Source organism: Notamacropus eugenii, chromosome 2 (assembly GCF_028372415.1).
Source record: "Notamacropus eugenii isolate mMacEug1 chromosome 2, mMacEug1.pri_v2, whole genome shotgun sequence".
Taxonomy (NCBI): domain Eukaryota; kingdom Metazoa; phylum Chordata; class Mammalia; order Diprotodontia; family Macropodidae; genus Notamacropus; species Notamacropus eugenii.
In genome coordinates, this window is record NC_092873.1 from 191,166,133 (window position 1) to 191,186,963 (window position 20,831).

The 20,831-nt window shown below is 37.3% G+C and overlaps 1 protein-coding gene across 3 annotated transcripts in view; it reads left to right on the forward strand.

Annotated features, from left to right (window-relative positions):
- The window catches only part of SLC16A10 (solute carrier family 16 member 10), a 152,601-nt gene that overhangs the window by 67,442 nt on the left and 64,328 nt on the right, over positions 1-20,831 (forward strand). For all 3 annotated transcript variants that reach the window (XM_072643062.1, XM_072643063.1, XM_072643064.1), the window contains one exon: positions 19,666-19,810. In XM_072643062.1, the coding sequence (XP_072499163.1) occupies positions 19,666-19,810 (145 nt within the window). The remainder of the gene's footprint in view (positions 1-19,665; positions 19,811-20,831) is intronic.

Below are 20,831 nucleotides of genomic sequence, written 5' to 3' on the forward strand. Positions count from 1 at the left end.
ATGTGAGCAAAAATTTCAGGAAAGTCTTAGTTAACTATAAAAATAAGCATATCTCTTATGGGCAGGATCAGCTGTAACCCTGACATGAAACTAAGATGACTAACAGGAAAAAACAGTTTCTTCCCCCCCCCCCCTTAAATATTAACTAACGTTTTTAAAACAAAGAACTTAATCTGATTGAGAGTCCCTATTATATAAAGTAGGTAGTGGCTAAATTTTAGTGTATCAGTTGGTTGAATTCAGTCAGGTAACCTTATTTTCCCAACAAGATACAAAATATCTGTAACTGAAACATTCATTTTCAGCCAGTTTCTTAAGTGCTATGTTGATAAAGTCATTGCTGATGCAACTTTTTCAATCATATGATGTATTTTTAGAGGAAAAATTCAGCTGTATCTACATTTTAAAAAGATTATATGGTGGGAGAGCTGTATCTATATACATGATACATAGTGTAGTAGATGAAGAGCTGGCCTCAGAATCAGAAAAACCTGGGTTTAAGTTCTGCCTTTTTACATGTACTGCTTGTGTGGTGACACTGACCAAGTTCTCCAAGACCTTAAATGGCAGATCAGCTATCAATATGCTTTTGTAGAAAAAGTTGCTTCAAGTGTTCCCTGTAACAATGATAGCGTAAATTTGGTCCAAAAACAGATATTGTCCTATCTTTGAGCAGATTGTAACAAACCTAAAAATTAACATAGATATTTAACAGAGCATCATTTGAGACAAGTTTGTTTCATGATTAGGAAGTTTGTTTTACTCAATAACATCTGGGTTATTCATGACTCTTTTAGCTTAAGTCAGAAATTCTAGGAAAGTTGCATTGGGATATTTCATCAGTAAAACAAGGACAAATAATGCCACTAGTGATTTATATAAAGTGCTTTGAGCTCTGTAGATGAAAGCACAAAAGTTGATGTTGTGACTTTTTAAGACTTATACCAGATTGAGTTTGTTGGTGTTTGTTTCTTTTTAAAAATTTTCTTAAATCCTTAAAAGAATTTACACAAACTAGGCTTCTAGTCTCTTGTTTTACATAGTCTAGCAAGCCTTGTGCAAATTTATAAGACATGATAGTTTATTACAAATTAAGAACTCTAATCATACAATTTATTCTTTATGCCAGCTTTTAAAACAATTCTCCTTGATAGTCTAAGTTTCTTTTTTTGATTGCCTATCGGAACAAAAATGTTTGGCATACCTTGGAACTTCATCATAATTAGTTCCTTAGGATCAATGCCTGTGTTATAGATAATGAAGTGTGCACAGTGGGATTTCTCATAGAAGAAAGTCCGCTCCTGATATATCATACCAACATAAAAGATATACTCTCCATTATAAGTGCTTGTTTGGCAGTAGTTTGGCGGCTGAAACCATTTTAGTCATCTATTCACTGATTTGGCACAGTTCAGTTTGTGGTCATACATGAGCTACTTGTTGGACCTCTTTTCCAGGTGGAACTCTTTCTTTTCCCTCTGTTAGCATTCCTCCACTCTGGCTGTCCATTCCCTGGCTATTGTTATATTGTCAACATGACATTATCATGTACCTGGCTAATTTTTAAAAATTAATTAAATTAATTTAAATTTTTAAAATTTTCATAGTAGAACACAGACAACCAACATAATAGGATTTGAAGAGACTGAGGCCCATTAAACAGATGACACTTATATCCTGTAGCTTAGTTAGGCACCATCCATACTTTCACCTGGCCCACTATGAAATGGTGGACCCCACATGTTGTTGTTAAGTAGATATTTTATGTTAAGTTCTTTATCCTCTGTTTTTGGTGACTTCTCTTAGTTTTCCACCTTTTCCTTTTTCCTTTTAGAGTTGTAAAAAAAATTCTCATAAACTTTTGTTCTTTCTTTTTTGTATTTACTTAGTATTTTGTTTTTCCTCAGTTACATGTAAAAACAATTTTTAACATTTAACATTGTTTTAAAACCTTGAGTTCAAAATTCTCCTGTCTCCCCCCATTGAGAAGGCAAGCAATTCAACATAAGTTACACATGTGTAGTCATGCAAAACATATCTATAATAGTCATGTTGTGAAAGAAAATATAGAGAAAAAATCTCAAGAAAAATAAAGTTTAAAAAGTATGCTTCAATCTTTATTCATATACCATCAGTTTTTTCTCAGGGGATGGATAGCATTTTTCATCATAAGTCCTTCAGAGTTGTCTCGGATCATTGTATTGGGAGAATAGCCAAGTCATTCACAGCTTGATCATCTTACAAAATTGCCATTACTTTGTACACAGTCCATGTCACTTAACATCGGCCCATGCAAGTCTTCCCTGGTTTTTCTGAGAACATCCTGCTCATCATTTCTTATAGTACAATAGTATTCCATCCTAACCACATACTACAACTTGTTCAGCCAATCCTCAATTGATCTCATAAGCTTTTTGAAGAGGAATCTAGCAATGTGGAAGGGGTTATTTCTTTTGTTCAGCTCAGCAATTTCATTGCTGGGAACATAGTCTAACTCTGTAAATAAAAATATTTGTAGCTATTTTATTTATCCTACTATTGCCTAAATCAGGGTGGGGAATCTGTGGCCTAGAGGCCACGTGGGGCCCTCTAGGTCCTCAAGTACAGCTCTTTGACTGAATCCAAATTCCACAGAACAAATCCTTTTATTAAAGATTTTAATTAGAATGTATTCCTTCCTCACTTCTCTCTCATAGAATTTCTAGTTTCCTCCAAAACTCAGCTGGAATGCTACCTTCTATAACAGGAAGCCTGTCTTCCTCTTGCCAGTTATTTCCCTTCCCCAGAAATTACTTTGTTTATCACATTTGATTTTCTTTGTAGATGTTGTTTTCCCTAAATAGGATGTAAAACTCCTTTAGGGCAGCTTCATTTTTGTCTTTGTGTTCTTATTTACCTAGTATGGTACCTGGCATATGGTAGGAGCTTAATAAGTGCTTATTGAATTGAGTTCATTTTGAAATATAGATATAACAGAATGTTATTGTGTGATAAAATAATGCATATGAAGAATACAGAGAAATATTTAAAGACATACACAGAGAAATGTAAACTGACATCGGCTGAGTCAGAGCAACTTATACATTGACTCTAACCATATAAAGATAATAAAGGCAACAAAACTTTAAGTACACAAATAAGTTAAGAAGGGTCACAGAACAAAAATATGCTATTTTGTCAACATTTTATATTGTTATTTTCTATAAAAGTGTAAATAATTCAGATCTGAATATTTGGGGATTTATTTCATACTTTAATTGTATTTCACTTCATCAGTAAACATTTGTGAAGTGCCAACTATGTGCCAGGCACTGATGCTGTACTAAGTGCTACTACTTATTGAGAGTTATTAAGATTTTCTTAACAGATATGTGATTTCATAGGAAAGATTTGCCAATGCAGTCTTAGAGAGTTGCCTTGAGTACTGAGAAGTTGTGAGTTGGTCAGGTATGCTAGTATGTAAAAGAGGCAAGACTCAAACTGAAGTCTTCCTTACTCCCAAGGCTGGCTCTGTATCTGTAGTGCTATACTGTCTCTTATTATTAAAATTATAATAATAATTGTTTCTTCTTTAGCATTTTAAATGCATGCTACTGTTATTTGCCAGTTTTGAATGTAAAGAAAATATGCTCCTATTGAAAAGTATGTGAGATGGCTAGGAACTGATGCAGGGAAAAGATCTTACACTAAAAGAATAGGTATAGCCACCCCCAGAGCTGTGCCTGTGGGGACTCCTAGAAACATGACAAAGAAGGAGGGCATTTTTCAATTTTTTCACAGAGGCCTCAGAATTCGAACTGACTAAAAAATTGAACTGCATTATGTTCTTCTATGTAGTATTTTTCATGCTTCTAATAAAATCAAGTTTGCGATAGACTTGCAATTTGATTTTGGGGAACTAGAAAAACTGTAGTAAATAAAAAAAGTTTTTGGAAGGTATATGCTTTTTTTTTTTTCTGGATGTGTGCTTCAAGGTAAGGGCAATGCTACAGCAAGTCTTTGTTACCCCTAGTTTATTATTTGCCAAATCACATTCCAGATGTGACATTCCTAATTTGGTTTATTCTGACTTTGTAAGAATACTAATAGCTAGCATTGATATATCTATGTAACTACATTGCATATGTAGATATATTTCTACCAAGTTTGCAAAGCATTTTACAAACATGATCTCATTTTATCCTCACAGCAGCCCTGCTTGTTATTATCAAAGGTATTATTATCCTTATTTTACAGAAGAGGAAATTGAGGTAAACAAAGGTAAGGTTACTTGCCAGTGGTCACATAATAAGTGTCTGAGGCTGTGTTTGAATTCAAATCTTTCTGATCCCAAAATGAACACTCTGCACTGTACCACCTAATTGCCTAAAAACTGCTGCTGCTTTTGTGTGGAGGAAAACATCTACAGAGGTCCATAATACTACAGGAATGGGAGACCATTATGGTTACCCATTATGGTTAGATAAGATAGTATCTTGGAAAAGACTTTAGTTATCTAATCTAATCACTCTGTGTGCGTGAATATACTCTGCAACATCTGGCGAGTGATTATTGAACTTGTGCTTGAAGTACAGCTCACTTCATTTTTGGACACTTGTTATTTATATTGGACTTAATATTCTTTCAGATCTTTTTATTAGATTGAAATCTGTTATTTATATACTCATTGAGCCTAGTTTTTTCTTTTGAGTCACACAGAATAAGTATATCCCACTGTAAAGATTCTTCAGCTTTTGATCTAATTAGTGATATAATTCATGTCTGTTCTATGGCTTCTTTTTCTTTAGGCTAAATATCCCTGGTTCCTTCAACTCTTCTTCACAGAGTATGGTTCCAAGTTTCCTCACCATTCATGGTCTCTTTCTTGGATCTTGTGTATATTCTAAAGGTCTCTCTTAAAATGAGGAATCTAGAACTGACCACAAGATTCTAGATGGGATGTGTCCAGGACATAGTGGAGTGGGGTTATCATCTCCCTTGTTCTGAAAAGAAAGGTGCCTTTTGAGACAAGTTAGTCCATTTGTGCAAACTGAGCAGATACTTTCAAGGCTTTTCTAGTCTTTCTCTGGTCATTGTTGGAGACAATATTAGCCAAGTTTCTCTCCAAGTTCTCCTTTTTAGGACTCCAAGCTGCCCTTGCAGTCTGTTTTTTGGTTTTTGGTTTTTTTGCACCAAAATTGAGACCCAAATAAATGTCCCTGAATGTCAGGAATAGTGGACCCTAAGCAATTGGCAAAGCTCGACCCAAATCTTGGAAAAGCTGAATATAGACATCATACAGTAAACTTTGTTGGCTTAACTTCATCCCTTCTTCACATTAAACTTTTTTAGTTTGGAGCTCTAGAACCTAATAGAGTCACATGTTGTAATATTTGAAGACTTTTCCCTACTGCCAAGATAACTTGTTACCCCTACTCTTTATAATAATGGATACTGATAGTTTAAATCCGTGATTTTGAATTTGGATAAAATGGCATAGATAATTTTGATTTGACCAGAGGTCCAATTTTCCTTCCCATCTCCCAAATCCCTCCCCGCCAACCCCCTTCCAGGATTAGGGAGAGAAGAGAAAAGTACTTCTAGTAGCTTTTATAGCCTCTTTTAACCATTTTCTCTCACTCTTAATTTCTGTAAATTTTCCTCATTTCAGTTTTTAAAATGGTCTATTTTATTGCATGCATTTTGAAGAAGAGATTATATCTTAATTCTTTCTGTATTCTCTTCAGTACCTAATATAGTGCCTATGCATAGTATGTACTCAATAAATTCTGGATGAATGCAGGAATAGTCAAATTTCCATAATATCTGATATCAGAATGAGGAGAGGGAGGAAGGTTTGCATTTGCTATTGGCCGTAAGTTCTTTAATTTGTTGTTTGTAACTCTGCATATATCACATTTACTTTATCTTGACAGTTTTAATTTTCTTATCTGCTAGCTTCGTGCAACTCTGTAGTAAGTAGTTCCTTGGCAAAATTACCTGTGGTTAGAATTGCTGATATCAAAAGCATCTTTGTTTAGTTGATGCACAGTGCAGAAGGTGGTAGCTAGTCAGAAAGACAGTAATTAATATGCAGGAAGGCATTTGCTTCATTATGATAGAAATCTGCCTGTTAGGTGGAAACTTGTCTGTGTGGGCTGATACTTTCTCGGAATATAAGGACTTGTTTGTGCATGACAGTTTAGGATTAGGTACTTGGTCACTTCTTGTTTCCATTCTAGGATCATTCAGAAGTTTGTCAGGAGTAGGACAGGTATTTGCTGTCTTTATTTTAACCTGCACCTGTGCTTACATAATTAGTTTTAAATGTTTTAGACTCCTCAGATATACTAACAAGGTTCTTACCATTCAGGACCAAAAGACCCTTATAAGTAAGACTGCATTGTGAGGCTGTGATCATGGGGTTTTTTTGAACTTTGTTCTGTTCAATTTGGTGCAGATTCTTGTAGAGAAAGGTAACCCATGAGAAAATAAATGTGTTTACCAGATACCATGGTAGCAATACATGGAAATCAATTGGAAAGCTTTCCATAGAATTAGTTCTAGACTTGCCTTAAAGTATTTAAATCCAAAACAGTTTAATTGAATGGGAATTTGATGTTTTTTCTGGGTTGCCCTTTTTTTCCAGGAAGGGCAGGGTGTGGTCTCAGGAACTCTCTCTGTCACTCTGACAGCTGACTTGGATTTTTAAGTGCCTAAGGAAATATAAATTTAAAAAAAATTTTAGGGAACAGAGAATAACACTGACTGGTAATTAGATTCATAGCTAAGTAAAGCTTTTTATTGTAAAAAGATAAAAGTTAATCAAGTATTAATAAAGCTACTTAAAGAAAAAGAAACAAAACTACTTTTAAATCAAATATTAATGAAGGTCCTTTTAAAATCAATGCCTGCCCCCTCTCATTGGTCTGGTCTTTATTTATTCATATGGGAATCACTTGTATTGTATGATTGAATGGTGAAGCAGCAGCTAAAACTCTTTATTTAGCTCCTTCTGCCAATAAGAAGGGGGCAAATTGGTTTTCTTTGTAGCCATTTCTTAAAGAACAGTGTGCTTTAACCTAATGTTCTAGGACTCGCCACTTTCACCTACTTCTTTCTCATGTCTTTGAATAATCTCATGCTTTAAAGAACTGATGATCACCTTTGTGACTTTAAGGGGTTGCTAATAATCTAAGTGGCTTAACAAGTTAAGGGTTAAACCAGTGTGACACCCTTCCAGGTCCGCTTTTCTCAACCCTCACTTGCACTAGGAGGTTGAGTCCTCAGAGAGTGGACAACTGCTCTGGTCGAACTCTCTTGGTTAGTTACAGTTCTTTACCTCAAACTTTCTTTTGTTTCTGAATGGTACCAACAGTACAGGTCAGGGCCAAGCTTCCTCATCTCTGAACCCTAACTCAGAAATTTAGACTCTAGTTCTAGAGATTAGAGAAGTTCAGATACAGAACCAGGGAACAGACTTTCAAGGTCACTGCCCTATGTTAATTGGACTTTTTTTCCACCCAAGTAGTATTGATTTAATTTATTAATCTTTGCCTTGTAATTATCTAAAAGCTTTTTGCAGGTGTGTATGCATTTTCCTCTAGAAATTCTTAGGGGGGCAGGTACTTCATTGAGGTCTTTTCTGATTCCTCCTCCCACATTTTCCAATTTTGTATTTTAAAAAATATACTTTGTATTTATTTGTGTACATATTATCTCCCCTGATAGAAGAATGTAATTTCCTTTCTATTTTTATGCCCCTAGTTCCTGGCTCAGAGGCCTATTGATGGCTGATTCTTACAGATTTAAAGTCCAACAAAGTTTTCTATAAAATAAATCATTTTACTCAGATTTCCCATTATGAAATCAGATTATTTTCTCCTGGAAAACAGTTTAGCTTCTACATGTAATAAAAGTTCATGTGAATCTCTAAAAGATCTATAGTTTTAGAAATTTCTCCATCAATCTTTGACATTGTAGTTCAGAAACAAGTCAAGACTTCACCTTTTTATGTCATCAGTACTCTTCAAAAAAAAAAAAAAAAAACAAACCCAAACCAACAACTACAAGGTAAATGTTAAGGAGTTGCCTAAGACACATAATATAGTCAGAGTGATCTGACCAGGATGAAGAACAGAGGATGAAGAGAGAGATGGATTTACATCCAGGTCTTCTGACAACAAGCTTGGTACTCTATACAATATGCCAAAACTTCTATTAAAATTTTGCTTAAGAATAGATTAATCCGAGGGGCGGAGCCAAGATGGCGGAGTAGAAAGACGCACATACACATAGCTCCGAACCCACAACCCACAGAACGGCTAGAGGGGAGTAACTCACAGTGAATTCTGCATCCAGAGGCCACGGAATATTGGAGCGAGGGAGATTTCTGTTCCAGAGAGACCTGCAAACATCTTGCGGGGGTCCTTCGCGCTGCGGACTGGGCGCCGGGACTGGGAGCAGAGGGCAGCCCTGCAGTGGCCGCGACACCATGAGGAAAAGATCCGAGCGGGCTTCGGGGGCGGGATCTCCAGCGGCCATGCAGGTCCCTCCACCCACAGAGGGACCTGCAAACCTCTCGCAAAAGGTCCGTCGCGCTGCAGATGCGGAGCCCAGCCCAGACCTGCAGTAGTCGCGGCTTCGAGAGGTACAGATCCGAGCAGGCTTCAGGGACGGGATCTCCAGCGGCGGCACAAGCCCCTCCACCCACAGGTGACGGGGGTCGGTGAGAGAGTCTCTTTGGCGGGTCGAGAGGGGAGTGGGGTGCCCCCATGGCTCGGGCCCCCCTGGGAGATAGAAGCTGAGAGGCGGCTGCAGACAGGGGCTCCCCAAGCGGGCGGGAGCCTGGATCCATTGTGGAAGGTCTGTGCATAAACCCCCTGAGGGAACTGAGCCTGAGAGGCAGCCCTGCCCCAACCTGACCATCTGAACTTAATTCTCACACTGAATAGCAGCCCTGCCCCTGCCAAAAGCCCAAAGGCGGGAAGCAGCATTTGAATCTCAGTCCCCAAACGCTGGCTGGGAGGACCAGGATGTGAGGTGGGTGTGAGGAGAATATTCAGAGGTCAAGTCACTGGCTGGGGAGAATGCCCAGAAAAGGGAAAAGAAATAAAACTATTGAAGGCTACTTTCTTGGAGAACAGACATTTCCTCCCTTCCTTTCTGATGAGGAAGAACAATGCTTACCATCAGGCAAAGACACAGAAATCAAGGCTTCTGTGTCCCAGCCCACCCAGTGGGCTCAGGCCATGGAAGAGCTCAAAAAGAATTTTGAAAATCAAGTTAGAGAGGTGGAGGAAAAACTGGGAAGAGAAATGAGAGGGATGAAAGAGAAGCATGAAAAGCAGATCAGCTCCCTGCTAAAGGAGAACCAAAAAAATGTTGAAGAAATTAACACCTTGAAAACTAGCCTAACTCAATTGGCAAAAGAGGTTCAAAAAGCCAATGAGGAGAAGAATGCTTTCAAAAGCAGAATTAGCCAAATGGAAAAGGAGATTCAAAAGCTCACTGAAGAAAATAGTTCTTTCAAAACTAGAATGGCACAGATGGACGCTAAGGACTTTATGAGAAAGACAGATATCACAGAACATAGCGAGAAGATTGGAAAAATGGAAGATAATGTGAAATATCTTATTGGAAAAACAACTGACCTGGAAAATAGATTCAGGAGAGACAATGTAAAAATTCTGGGACTACCTGAAAACCATGATCAAAAGAAGAGCCTAGACATCATCTTCCATGAAATTATCAAGGAAAACTGCCCTGAGATTCTAGAACCAGAGGGCAAAATAAATATTCAGGGAATCCGCAGAACACCGCATGAAAGAGATCCAAAAAGAGAAACTCCTAGGAACATTGTGGCCAAATTCCAGAATTCCCAGGTGAAAGAGAAAATATTGCAAGCAGCTAGAAAGAAACAATTCAAGTATTGTGGAAATACAATCAGGATAACACAAGATCTAGCACCCTCTACATTAAGGGATCTAAGGGAATGGAATATGATATTCCAGAAGTCAAAGGAACTAGGACTAAAACCAAGAATCACCTACCCAGCAAAACTGAGTATAATACTTCAGGAGAAAAAATGGTCTTTCAATGAAATGGAGGATTTTCAGGTTTTCTTGATGAAAAGACCAGAGCTGAAAAGAAAATTTGACTTTCAAACACAAGAATGAAGAGAAGCATGAAAAGGTGAACAGCAAAGAGAAGTCATAAGGGACTTACTAAAGTTGAACTGTTTACATTCCTACATGGAAAGACAATATTTGTAACTCTTGAAACATTTCAGTATCTGGGTACTGGGTGGGAGTACACACACACACATGCACACACGCACACATACATAGAGACAGAGTGCACAGAGTGAATTGAAGAGGATGGGATCATATCTTAAAAAAAAAAAAATGAAATCAAGCAGTGAGAGAGAAATATTGGGAGGAGAAAGGGAGAAATTGAATGGGGCAAATTATCTCTCATAAAAGAGGCAAGCAAAAGACCTATTAGTGGAGGGATAAAGAGGGGAGGCGAGAGAAAAACATGAGGTCTACTCTCATCACATTCCACTAAAGGAAAGAATAAAATGCACACTCATTTTGATAGGAAAACCTATCTCACAATACAGGAGAGTGGGGGACAAGGGCACAAGCAGGGTTGGGGGGAGGATAGAGGGGAGGGCATGGGGAGGAGAATGCAATCCAAGGTCGACACTCATGGGGAGGGAAAGGATCATAAGAGAATAGAAGTAATGGGGGACAGGATAGGATGGAGGGAAATATAGTTAGTCCTATACAACACAACTAGTATGGACATCATTTGCAAAACTACACAGATTTGGCCTATATTGAATTACTTGTCTTCCAAAGGGAAGGGGTGGAGAGGGAGGGAGCTAAAGAAGTTGGAACTCAAAGTGTTAGATCAACTGTAATGTTCTTACCACTAGGAAATAAGAAATACAGGTTAAGGGGTAAAGAAAGCTATCTGGCCCTACAGGACAAAAGAGAAGACGGAGACAAGGGCAGAGAGGGAGGATAGAAGAGAGAGCAGATTGGTCACAGGGGCAATTAGAATGCTTGGGTTTGGGGGGGGAGAGGGGATAAAAGGGGAGAAAATTTGTAACCCAAAATTTTGTGAAAATGAATGTTAAAAGTTAAATAAAAAAAAAATAAAATAAAATAAAAAAGAATAGATTAATCCTACGTAGAGCTACAGAGAAGCAATTCAATTCAATAAACATCAAATGACTGTTATAATTTCTAGATGTTCCTATGGGGAGCAGGTCTAAGAGGAGGTAGTTATATTACCATATGCAAGGGTTTTTGAGGTGAGCAAGGTGTATTGGAAATAGTGATGGACAAAAGAGTCAGAAGACCTCAGCACAAATCTCACTTCTGACATTGTAAACAGTATGATGACAGGCAAGTTCTAAGCTTTAGGAAACTCCCTAAGACCTTAAGTTACAGATGGTTATCTGCCTCCAAAGATGAAAATGACAGGTCACCTGATCTACTGACAGATATATAGTAGCATATATAACTAAGTGCTTTCTTTTTTCAACAAAAGCTTTCAAAGTAGCATTTGAAAGGAAATAACTTTCTCCTACAACTTTTATGCACAGAATATCATCATACAGGCCAAATAACCATGGGCAAACAGAATGTACATGTATTAATTTTTCTGTTATTCCAATGGTTTCTCTGTTTCTTCCTTCCCCATTTCATCTTCTGAAAAACCAGGGAGCAGGGCCAGGCTTAGTAGACTTCTAAAATCCCCTTTACTTCTCAATTCCATGATCTTTTGATCCTTTGTATTGATGCCTCCTATGTTCCGCGCACTGTGCTGGAAAAAAAGAGATAGGAAATATATCTTGCATGTATTGAGTTATTTACATGTTGTCTCTTTTAGAATGTGATTGCCTTCATTAATAACAAGTAGAATGTGGTACAGCTATAAAGGGAAGTACAGAAAAAGTACTGTGAGAATTCAGAAGTAGGAAAAATCACTTCCAACTAGGGGAATAGAAAGCTTCATTGAGTTAAACCCAGCATTCAGTGTTTAGAAAATGCCTGGCAGATATTTGATGCCTAACAAATGTTTTATTGATTGGTTGGAGGTACCATTGATGACTGGGCAAGATTTCAAAAAATAGAAATGCAAGAAAGTGAGTTGGGGACCGAATTTGATTAGGAGAAGCCAAAGGAGCCAAGAGTATTGAGTGTGCCTGGAAAAAAAAGTAATTAATTAGTCCAGTTTGGGCTGGGCATAGGGTAAGTGAAAGGGAAATAGTTAAGATAAGGTAGAAAAACTTAAGTTTTATGTGAGACTGGCTTAACAAATGGCTGGTGTCCAATTAGGGGCTGTTAATATGTCAAACTGGATAGCTAGGTGTCATAATGGATAGAGCACCAGTCCTGGAGTCAGGAAGACCCAAATTCAAATTTGGCCTCAGACCTACTAGCTCTGTGCCTCAGTTTTCTCATCTGTAAAATGAGCTTGAGAAGGAAATTCTAGTGCCTTTCCTCTGGTGATTATCTCCAATTTATCCTTTGTAAAGCTTGCTTTTACTTTTTGCATGCTGTCTCCTCCATTAGACTTTGAGTTTCTTGAGTCTTTGGCCTCTTTTGTATTCCCAGCACTTGGCACAGGTCCTGGTAAACAGTAAAACATTTCATAAATGTTTATTGACTGATAATGCAGATTTCTTTGATAGTCAGCACTAGCCAATCCTGCCTCCAAGTGAAATAGTCTACAAATGGTCGTTACTTAATAAATGCTTGTTGACTGTTAGATTTCCTGAGTAGTTAAAAATGAAATACTATCTAAAAATTTATCAAGCAACCCAACTGAGATCTTCTTTTTTGAACCCTGAGGTTTTGAGGTATTTCATAAAGAGTTGTCTTAAATAACATAAAGAATGTGATCAAAAGATTAAATTGTGGTTGGATTAAGTTGTCCAACATCCGTGTACTATTGACTGTCTTTTAAGTTTTTAATCTCTTGGAATTGTGTGTTATTATGTACGTCTTGTTCTTAGGCCAACACATTTCTAATTTCATCTTTGAAATAGTGGGAAGGTTGGTATCCTTTTTTCCCCCTTCTCTCTCTGTCTTCTTTTCTTCCTTCCTTTTTTCTTTCTTTCTCTTATGTTCAATGCATAGAGGAAATTAGACTTCAAAGTCTTTTTATTCTCCCTTGAAATCCAAAAGAGAACTTTGAATTGTAGGTTTGACAGTTGCCAACCACTATCTGTAAATCTTTCCTGAAGCAAAGGTTTACATTTTACTTTCTTTTTATTTATTAGAAGATTATAGATCTAGAAATGGAAAAGGAACCTCAGAGGCCTTTTAGTTCGGCTTTTGTATGTTACAGATGAGAAACCGAGGCTCAAGGAAGGTCATTCCAAGGTAGTGACAGAAGCGGAATTTGAACTCTGTCCTCTGACTCCAGATTCATCCTTCATTCCATGTTTCATACTGTTGCCCATTATTATGAACATCCCGTACAGTTGATATCTAAAATATAATTGCTTGGATTGCCATAGCCCTTTGTTCTGTTGCAAGTGCTTTCACATCCATTGTGAAAATCTATTGAGACAGCTATATAGTTCGGTGGATAAAATGTTAAAGCTGGAGTCAAACACATCTGAGTTGAAATTCTGCCTCAGACACTAGTTGTGTGTCCTTGGGCTAGTCCCTTAATATCTGTTTCAATTTTCTCATCTGTAAAATGGGAATAATAATAGAACCTGTCTCCTCAAGTTATTGAGAATCAAATGAGATAATATTTCTAAAGCACTTTATAAGTACCATATAAAGACTAGCTTATCTATTTTCTCATTTATTCATTAAAACATCTGCGAAGCAGGTAGAACAAAAATTACTGTCCCCATAATACAGATGACTAAGCTGAGACCCAGGTCAAATTTGAAGTTATAGTGTTCATTAGTGGCAGAACTGGGGCAAATATTTATAACATGCTACTCTATCTTGGAGTACTCAGCTGGGAAGGGATCCTAGAAGACATTTATAGGCCTTGAAACCTACCTACAATATCTCTGCTACCTTCTGCTTAAATACCTCCAGTTACAGATAATTCATTATGTTGTCATTCTGAACTTCATATTATTCATTCACTTATTCATTCAACAAATGCCAACCGATTGCCTGGTGCTGTGTTACTTTCACAGTAGGGAGTACAGAGGTGCTTAAGACAGTCCAGTCCTGTCCCTTGAGGAGCCTGTAGTCTTGTGAAATATTGTCAAGTTCTTGATATTGTGTTGAAATTTGCTGCTCTATAACTTCTGCGCATTGGTTCCAATTCTGCTCTCTGGAGCTATATAACATGGTAGAAAAGAGTGTGTTTATAATGGACAGAACATTGGATTTGGGGTTGAATCCCATCTCTTGCCAAGAGCTAATTTGTGACTTTGGGCAAGTCACTTAATTAACCTTGCTGTGCCTAAGTTTTCTCATCTGTAATAAAGATGGGGTTCAGAGCAGGTTATCTCTAAGCACTCCTTCAGCTTTAACAATCAGTGTCTTTATGCTATCTCCTCCCTCTTCACATGACAGTTATTGGTGGTATATTTTTGTGAAAAAATAAATGGATGATAGCAGCTGCTTAGTTGGGTTTTGCCATGAAAAACAGTACTCTGGCTAAAGGGACTTCAGAGAAGGTGGAAGACTGGACCTGCACAGCATAAAAACATATATACCCAGTCCCCCACCTTCCACCCCAGTAACTGTGAGTAGTGAATTGAGTCTAGTTCAATGCCCTTTTGTTTACTCCTGTATTAAACGATTGCAGCCTAAATCCCACACCTCATCATTTACAACTTTTTGTGATTATTGATTTTGACTGCTTTTGCTTTAGATATAGCTTACTTACTCTCTTTTGCTCTTTAAGTTCCACTCCCATATTCCAGTTTTAAGTCTTGGACCAATTGTACAGCCAAAAAGTGGACGGATCTAACCATCTTCCTTTACTACTCCAAAACCTCTAGCTTACTATTTCCTCTATGATAGAATACAAACTCCTTAGCCTGGCATTCAAGGCCCTCTGCTATCTGTCTCCCACCTACCCTTCCAGTAATTTCACATCACTCCCCTTCATACACTACATTCCAGCCAAAATTCCAAACTCTGTATGCAATCATATATTTACACAAATTCATCTTTGTCCCATCATAATCATTTTTATTTCAGTATCATAAATCTGTGGCCGGAAGGGATCTGAGAGGCCAGCTACTTCAGTCACCTTGTTTTGCAGAAGAGGAACCTAAAAGTCCAAGGAAGTAAAATCATTTGCCTAAGATCACATAGACAGTAAGCATTAGAGGTTAAGATTTGACCTCAGAGCTAGTGGTCTTTGCAGTGAGCCACACTAATCCGGGAGAATAGAGGAGTTCCAAAAGAGGACAGATAATACCATGGATGTTTGGCAAAAGGTGTTTTGGAAAGGGGAATCCCTTATGCCAAATTAAAAATTTTGCCACTGACTCTTGCCATTAAAAAAAACCCCAACCAAAACAACAACAAAAAACCCATAAAAAAACCCCCAAAACAAACAACTGATCCCTTTATTTGAAGGTAGAAAATGGTTGGTTGTTCTAGTATTCAAATATGAATGAAATGTTTTTTCCTCCTTTTTGATATTTTTCCTTTAAGTCAGACCACTTCTAAATGGAGAAATGTTAACCAAAAAAGAGTAATATTTGGAAAGTATTTTCTTTTGGCTTGTTTATATAATTTTAGTATGAAGGTTTCCCTCTAGTTGAATTCCCCACCTGATATAAATACCACTTCTGTACCATGTGTTTTTCCTATGTCTAGGTTGGATGAAGGAGAGGTTAGAAAATGTCTGGTTTTGGTTTACTTTCGTGTGAGTATTAATAAATGTGGAGAGCAAAGCAGCTTTCCATTAGAGGCTCTATTGTGAGTGGGAGGTTAGAAGCAAAGAAAAATCATATCACCCTCGTTTGTTTTTTTTGGCAATTGTAATCATGAAACTAGCAGACTCAGCCATTGAGATAGGCCTTACTTGTTGACAGTTTTCACTCCAAGCTTTAATACTGCCATCCATAAGAAGGGGAAGCCACCACTGCTACCACTCTGTAATGTCTAAAGCAGCCCTAATGAATTGCTGGTGTGTGTGTGTGTGTGTGTGTGTGTGTGTGTGTGTGTGTGTGTGTGTGTGTGTGTGTGTGTGTGTGTGTGTGTGTGAGAGAGAGAGAGAGAGAGAGAAAGAGAGAGAGACAACTTAGTTTTTCTCTCAAGTTCTTTGAAATGACAACCCTGGCATTCTGGAGATATTTATTTAATCCTCCCATATGCTCAGTTTCCTCAGGCAAAGTAGTTGATCCTTAAAAATGTTGCTATTGAGATAAAACTGAGGTCCCACAGTATGGGGAGACCCCAGGAAGAGATCGTGGATACAAGTCTTCATGTGTTAACCAAACATTACCATTCTTTTCTTCCTGCATTGGCAGTTAAAAAAAAAAACAAACAGGCTTATTGGCATTCTGAACCCATGCGGTTGAATCTGTTTTTGTGCCCAGTACAGTCGTAACCATGGTGTACTTGAGTGGTAAACTGAAATGGGACCATATGTTGGCGGCACTTCTGATCTTTTAGCCAAAAAGATAAGAATATTTTAGCTGTCAGCAATCCACGTCATTTCTCTGATGCCAGGGTCTTCTTCAGAAACGAAGGATGAAGACACACGTTTAGGATGTATTGTATGTAGAGCACAGTACTAGGCACAATGAGTGGCTTCTCTTTATTTGAAGGTTTTAAAAGTGTAATTGTTTCTACGGTACTGAAAATACATTTTGGGTCCTGAGTTATGAGAGAGGTGATGATTCTGATTTTGCAGCATTTCAAAGGAAGGTTTATTGATAAAAAAAAAAATAAGCTGGAGTTGAAGGGGAGAGACTTTGGAAACATTTCCTATTTTTTATCTGTTTTACGTTTCTTTTTGAATAACAAGACATTAGCTCCTGTAAAATGTTACTAGCGTAGCCTTGACAAATAAATCAGAACAGCCTTCAAAGTATCATGAAGCACTTTTTAAGAGGTTGACTCATTAGAGATGACCTTTCCTCACACAATTTGAACTTAGAAGAATTAGCAAATTTGCACCAAGGAAGACAACACTTCACCCTCCTCCCCTCATGACAAAATTTTGGTGGCCTTACCTCCATCTTAGGCCTTTTATCCTGGTACTTTTGTGGAGCATCTATCTGACTTTGCAGTGTTTATATATGTCAGGCCCCAAATAGACTATTTTGATGCACTTGGGTATTTGTTTTCCTCTAAATTAAACCATTGGCTTTGAAACAGAATGATGGCAAATGTACAAATCTTATTAGCTGTTAGTTGGGCACTAGAATGAGAACTCAGTACTTACTGGAATGTTTCTAAACAAATTTTAGACACTTCAGTCCTGCTTTTATGATCTACAGTTTCCTCTCAGCTAAAGATAATGCAATGAAACTGTACAGATGTTACAGTACAAAGATATCTGGGACCTGTAGTAGATAAAAGTAAAAAAAAAAAAAGGCAAAAAGAATTGTATTCTGTAAATCTGTAATAGATTCTCCACTAATTATGCACAGCAAATCTCACTTTGAAGTTTGTAGAGAGGAACAAGCCTCATTTAAGTACTTTGACATCACTGCTCACTATTGATAGCAGCTAATCTGCTTAATTACTGCTTATAGTATCAGCTCCCTTTGTTTGCTTTGTATGCATAAAAAGCCCTTTGATATCCAAAGTTACCACCTGGTTTGCTCCAAGGAGAAGTGAATCTTGCAGGAGGTGGGGCAATGTTATGCTCTGCTTGGAATAAACTCTGGAAGGATTTGAGCAGGGTCTGAAAAGGGAAAAGTTATTCAGAATTTTAGTGTTTTGGAGTTAGTTCCTCACAATGCAGCTTTGTTTTGTCTGAAAGGCAGCATGCTATAGGATAGCAAACTGTCCTGAGAATCAGGAAGGCCAACTGAAGTCACACTGAGGAATTTAGATTTGATCCAAAAGCAAAGAGGGCCACTATAATTTTTAAAGTATGGGACTGTCATGATGAAGGAAGTGTTGGAGGGCACTTAGCCTGCCAGATGTGGAAAATAAAAGAGAGAAATAGAAATTGAAGTCATGGAAACTTGTAGGAAGTATAGTAGGAATGAGATGAGTCTAAGAAATACTCCAAAAGGAGAATTGGCAAGAATAGTCAAAGATTATGGCAAAGTTTAGAACCTTGGGAGCGAATAGAAAGGAAGATTAAGTAAACAAATAGAAAGGTAAAGCCTGGTCATTACAATTCAAGGTGCACAATTAATTTTACAAAAGAACTCTGATTTGGTTAAAAACAAACAAAAACCTTGCTGCTATATCATCTCTGGGACGTTTTCTTGGTTATTCTGTAAAGTGGCACCAGGGCTCTGAGAAGTTCAAGTTTAAATTTAGGCAGGATTCTCACCAAGTAGGAGGGGATTGGGACTACCTTAGTTCCTCTGATCTTTCCTACCTCACTGTCTTCTCCTTATCATCAGCAGTTAAGGAAGAAGAAGGAGGCCATTGAACTGGAACTGACATTTTCATATTTTGTAATCTCATTGCTACTTGTCCTTTCAGTTGTAGCTGCCCTTCGCTTTTCTTCTGGTGGGGGAGAAATGGAATTTAAAGTGTGATCGATTGAATAAATTAAATTAATTAAAATTACTTGGAAAAATATAAAATGTTTTTTAAAATGTTGTGAACATGCTAAACCCCATTAGTTTGATTCTGTTAATTGGGAATTTTTGACTATATAGCAAGGATATAAGCAAAAACTTAGCATTACTAAATAAATCTTTTGTTAATGTCATAATCATAGGATTCAGAACTTGAACAGATATAAGAAATCATTTAATCCAGCCTCTTCACTTTACAAAATGGGGAAACTGAGTTTATCTGGGCTCGAGTCTTAGATTCTCAGAATAAAATTTACACTTCCACAGCCAGTGAGATCCCTTTCCCACTAATTATCCTGGGTTTGATTTCCATTTTTTGTTTGTTTTGTTCTGGTTTTCACAGGTTAGTACTTGCTATCAGCAGTTATAGGGGTGGGGAGCACAATTAAACTATTGAGTTTAGCAGTTAATTAAAATAGGAACCAAGGCTGTGGTTAACCACTCTGCTGTCTTCCCTTATAACTCCGCTTTGCTCTCTACACCAATGGTTATCTCTGCACAAGCCTTCTGCTAGTGTTTGAGAATCTGTCTTCTCTACCCTTCTTGAGCCAGTGTCTCTTTCTTCTCTATTCCCCTTAAATAAGTGTCTTTTCTGTCGCTTGTCTTGTGTGTAAAAACTCCTAATAAGGGCTCTGGCTATCAAAGAGAATGTGGATTAGTAGTGTTACAGTTACAGGGAAAATGCTTAACCTACACAAGAGAATAAACTTTCCATTTTAGAAGCCCACATTTATAGATACAGATGGTTGACATGTGAACCAAAATAATTTCTGTAACTATTTTACTATTAGGTTACACTTTGTTATCTGTGATTTAGACTTTTCATTTAGTAAGTTTAGTCTCCCTTCTAATCAGGCTGAACTAGAAAGGATTTTCCATATTATTATTTTATTACATATGCTGAAATATTGGTGAATACCATTGATCTATTTTATCACCTTTTTCCCTCTCATTTACAGCTTGGGTGAGTTCTCTGTCCATGGGGATGATCTTTTTCTGCTGTCCTATAGTGAGTGTGTTCACAGACATATTTGGATGTCGTAAAACAGCTGTTGCTGGGGCTGCTGTAGGGCTCGTTGGACTTATGTCTAGTTCTTTTGTAAGGTAAGGATTCTATTTCTTCATATTTGATTGTCAAGAACTGTTTGATATCCTAAAGCAACTAATTTCTTCCTCATCAACCACAGACCAGAGTTCCTTCTGGGATTTGCATTTTATTTTCTTGTAATGGGTATATCCATAAATGAAGGCAGCAAAAGCATATTGTTACCTTGCTTTTCTGGTTCAAATCAGAGTTAAAATTGAGTGAAACAAATAGTGAAAGGTGGATTGATACCAAGCGTTTTTCTAAAAATAGCAGTTTAACGAAGGCAGTGGTTCTTTGAATTCTTATTATCATAAACTGGAGAGAGTACTTGGGAAATTACTGTTATAATTGGGCTATTAGTCATTTTAGGGAGTGACAAAGCAAATATCATTCTTATGAGGCTAATCAGATTCTTAAATTATTTAATATTTTCATCAATGGTGATGAAGGTGTGTTGAAGTTCATTAGTTACTCCAACCCCAGGTAGGATGCCATTGTACCTTGGATAAAGGAATTGGATTATGGAATGGTCAATGGGTACATTGAAGAAATGGGCAGAAATAACCTGGAACAAAGCTCAGTATGAATTAACACAAAGTATTCATGCTAAGAAGGAAAAAATTACTACAGGAGAAAATGTCTGGGGACAATTGTATTAAGAATAAGTCAGCAGTCTTCTTTTTCTTTTCTTTCTTTTTTTTTTTTTTTTTAGGAGTACTATATTGAAACAAATCTAAGAGCCACAAGGCAGTCTCCCCATTTTTTTGGTAGTGATGCTTTTTTCTCCATGAAGGTTATTTTTTTTTAATTGGAGGTTTCATATAATAATAATAATGCCTCAGAGAGGCATGACAGTGGTTCTTAGTTCTCAAAGGTAATACTAATAGAGCATAAGCTCTGGCAGGTCTTTTCCATTTGGAAGGCTTTGAGTGATGAACCATTATATCAGTCATCCAGGATCCAGTGGAGAAAAGTTTGTTAATTGGCTTATTACCAGGTTAGCTACATGATGATGAATTTTTTAATGAAGATAATCTA